The sequence below is a fragment of the Polistes dominula genome, unplaced genomic scaffold, assembly GCF_049000335.1.
Source record: "Polistes dominula isolate Pdom_NZ unplaced genomic scaffold, Pdom_raw_medaka contig_49, whole genome shotgun sequence".
Taxonomy (NCBI): Eukaryota; Metazoa; Arthropoda; class Insecta; order Hymenoptera; family Vespidae; genus Polistes; species Polistes dominula.
Genome location: NW_028300914.1, coordinates 4,219,831 through 4,223,745, shown reverse-complemented (window position 1 = coordinate 4,223,745; position 3,915 = coordinate 4,219,831). Strand labels below are relative to the sequence as shown.

The following is a 3,915-nucleotide window of genomic DNA, read 5'->3' as shown; positions in this document are numbered from 1 at the left end:
AATAAACTAGTCTAATCTTGTTTTTCTTTATTAGCATCTTTATAGATAGCATAGCTTATTAGCATTAGCATTAAACTTCTTTATTATGATATTGCAAATTCAAGTAGAAGCAATGTAAAGTAAAAAGGCTTCTTTAACAAAAAACTAAATATATTCTATCGATTACTATTTTTTAACCTTGGAATCTATGGTAATGATTGATTGCAAAAATTAATAGCTAGTATTAAAGCGCGCAAAAAAAATAAATTTATAAAAAGTAGCTTCTTTTTTTTATAAGAATGACATATCACACTTACGTATTAAAGGTATCATAAAATATGGATAAAGAACAGTCTTGGTAATCTATAAATTTGCTCGAGCTCGTTTACTCATTTTCAGTTTCTGTAAAGACGCGAATACTTACTTCTGAGTTAGCTCTGAAGTAAGTAAGTAGCTCTGGTTACTTCTGAGTAGCAATTTTGTAATTATCCCTTACTTATAAACAGAAGCAAAGTAGTATTTTTAAATGAATTAAACAACTTCTACTATTTCTAATTTGTTCAATTCAACATGGAATACATTGCATACTTTATTGTTTCAACAATAATAATTATTCTATTATACAATTTTATTAAATATTTAATAAATAAATTTCGGGAACATAAGATGGTAAAAAAATGTCCAGGTCCTAAAGCTTATCCTATTATAGGAAATATGCATTTATTTCCTGGTGATTTGAAAGGTATATTGTATTTTCATATTTCCAGTATATACATTTTTACCATTTTTATTGAATAAATCTATTTTAAAAATAGATGTAACTCGTAAAATAATACAATACTCTGCAATCTATTCTTCTCCTTGGAAACTCTGGTTAGGATTAAAATTAGCCCTATTCTTCGATGATCCTGAAAATATTGAAGTAAGATTTATTAAATTTACTGCACATTTTTTTACAAACGATTTATACAAATAATATTTTTTTTTCGTATCTTATTATATAAATTTATTATTTCATTTTTCAGATTCTTTTAAAAAGCCCAAAAACTGATGAGAAAAATTTCATATATAACTTTACTAAAGATACTGTAGGAAATGGATTATTGACAGCGCCAGGTAAATTATAAGCTCACATGGTTTCATTTTATTTAATATAGAACAACTACCAACATTCAAAGTATAATTTAGTATGTTGTATATATTTCTTACAAAGTATTGCTGGTAATAATAGTTTATTTTTTTTACGTTTGCATAAAAAGTCTACACACCCATGTGTGTCAATAACTATATGAAAATATAACTTTTCCTAATTTTTTACTAATAATTATATAAAAAAAAGAATAATAAAAAAAAGTAAAAAATATTTTCATATTTGTAGCGGTATTATGGAAAATACATCGAAGAATAATAGATAAAAAATTCAATGCCAAAATGTTTTCATATTATATGGAGCCATTGAATAAGAATTCAAAAAGGCTAATAAACATTTTAGAAACTAGAAACGGAGAAAACGTAGATATATTTCATTACGTACATTTATGTACGTTGGACATAATATTTGGTGAGTAGAAACTCTATAATTTTTAAAATATTCAGACATGTAAAAATCTTTAACAAATTATGTTTTTTTGTACTGACAGATAGCCTTTTGGAATCTGATTTAAATTTGCAGAATACCCTAGACTGCAAACTTGATAGATATGTAAAAGAGTAATAATCAAAAGAAAATTATTACATTTATTATATAATATAGTATAACTTTATATTTGTCTTCTTATTAAATTTTATTTTTATTTAGAGTAATGGATCTAATGATGGAAAGGGTCTCGAAATTATGGTTACATCCAAATATTATATTTAAAAATTCATCTCTAGGAAAGCGGTTACATGAAAATCTCGCATACATTAATAATATAACAAGCGAGGTAAGATAAAAATTAATTGTTTGTTTCAAATTTTTTGGTTGTAACTATATATTACAGTATTAAGAAAAATTATATTTTATTTATACTTCATATATATTAATATATAACTTTATTCATTAAGATTATAAGGAAAAAGAAAGAGTCAATAGAGGAAGAGAAATTTACCCATGAAGGAAATGGTCTATATGCAAGTAAGAATAATCATTTCCAAAAATATTCTTTTAGTAATGTATGTATGGATAGTTATCCTTGATATAAATAATAAATAATTTGGTATTATTCCTAAAGATAAAGTAAAAAATACGAGTCCATTTCTCGACGCACTTTTTGAATCACTTTACGAGACCGGAAAATATTCGGAGGAAAATATTCGCGATGAAATAAATACATTTATTTTTGCTGTAAGATAATTTTTTTATTAGATTAGATAAGATTTATTTTTATTTATAAATTGATTCTTAAAACTTTTTATTATTTTTTAGGGAAGTGATACTTCTGCAGGAACTCTTACATTTTTATTTTTAATGCTAGCATCTTTTCCTGAGATTCAGGTAACTACTGATAACCATTAAACATTATCAAATTTATCCTAACCTTTTAAAAATCAAATTTATTTTTGTACAAAACTTGTGTTATTTATTTGTCATTTTTGATTGTAGAATAAAGTTTATAAGGAGCTGTGCGATATGTACGGTTCAAGCAATGAGAATGATGATCAAATTACATACGATGATACTAAGAAAATGTATTATTTGGATCGAGTCATAAAAGAAACACTTCGTCTTTTTCCTACTGTTCCATTTTTTGGACGAACATCATGTAGCGATATAATAGGTATTCATATACACAAAAAATACTATTCGTATTTTTTTTCCAATATTTAAATTATTATCTTTTGTTATAATAATATGTATTTTATTATTATATGAAGTGAACGACAACATTGTAGTACCAAAAAATACTACATTATTTTTTTCGATATATTCTTTGCATCGAAAGGATAAATATTGGACGGATCCTTTACGGTTTAATCCTGATCGTTTTCTTCCGGGAAATTATGATCCGAAGTGTTTCATTCCATTTGGTTCTGGGAAACGAGGATGTGTAGGTAAGAGCACATTATTATTTATTTCTTATTTAGTTTCTAAACTTTTTGTTTTCAAAGTACATTTCTATTTAATATTACTTTTTTAGGTAAATTTTTTGCCATGGCACAAGTGAAAACTATAGCTGCTAGTCTATTGAGAAAATTTACTGTTGAAATAGATAATCCAGTATCAGTTGAAAATATTGGCCTACAAATATCCATAACTTTGAAACCAGCTGAAACTATACTTTTGAGATTTATCAAACGATAAAATTTATTATTTTTGTCAGTACTATGTTCCGAATAAAACAATTGTAATAATTAATTTTTCTATTAAAAAATAAATTTTAAATACTAAGCATTTTAAGTTTTTAATTGAGAATTTCGGTATTCGTGTTATTATATATGAAATATACAATATTATTAATTGAAAAAAATAAAGACTTCTAAAAATATAACTTATTGTAACATGTTAATCTTAGTTAAATTAGTTTTACATTTATTTTATTTTCTTCTCTATAAAATCTACTTCTCAAACTTTTGTATTGTATTGAATCCATTTGATCTAACCTTCACCAGTACACACGCTCATGCGCTTATGCATATCAATTGGAAAGGAAGAAAATGCAAACATGCGCGTATACGCTAAACGATTTTTATAAATATATACTTTTTTCCAGTTCTACTTTATCTATCATTTGAAAAAGACTATTTATTAAATTAATTTCTAAGTTCACAGACTTTCAGGTAAAGGACTTTAGTTTCCTATAAAGGTTTGTCTTCCTAACATAACAAAAATAAAATAAAAAAAAGAATTATGTACTGATATGTAATTAATCTATATAAATAGAATATTATTTCACCATAATGTAATTCCAGTTCATGTTTGATAAACATCAAACCAAGACTCTGTTGGTTCAGTAA

General features: G+C 24.8%; 1 protein-coding gene across 2 annotated transcripts; it reads left to right on the top strand.

The window, feature by feature from the left end:
- Positions 1 to 419: 419 nt before the first annotated feature.
- Positions 420 to 3,449, top strand: LOC149033328 (cytochrome P450 4V2-like). 2 transcript variants are annotated; one of them, XM_089179812.1, is made up of 12 exons: positions 420 to 721; positions 795 to 901; positions 1,005 to 1,095; positions 1,358 to 1,540; positions 1,620 to 1,689; positions 1,778 to 1,904; positions 2,026 to 2,095; positions 2,193 to 2,305; positions 2,387 to 2,455; positions 2,564 to 2,738; positions 2,836 to 3,012; positions 3,099 to 3,449. In XM_089179812.1, the coding sequence occupies exons 1-12, from the start codon at positions 550 to 552 to the stop codon at positions 3,260 to 3,262; spliced, it is 1,518 nt and encodes a 505-aa protein (XP_089035938.1). In that variant the 5' UTR covers positions 420 to 549; the 3' UTR covers positions 3,263 to 3,449. The 2 variants fall into 2 exon arrangements, with proteins under 2 accessions (XP_089035938.1, XP_089035939.1); XM_089179813.1 differs by lacking the exons at positions 420 to 721; positions 795 to 901; positions 1,005 to 1,095; ... (1 more) ...; positions 1,620 to 1,689; positions 2,193 to 2,305.
- Positions 3,450 to 3,915: the final 466 nt, after the last annotated feature.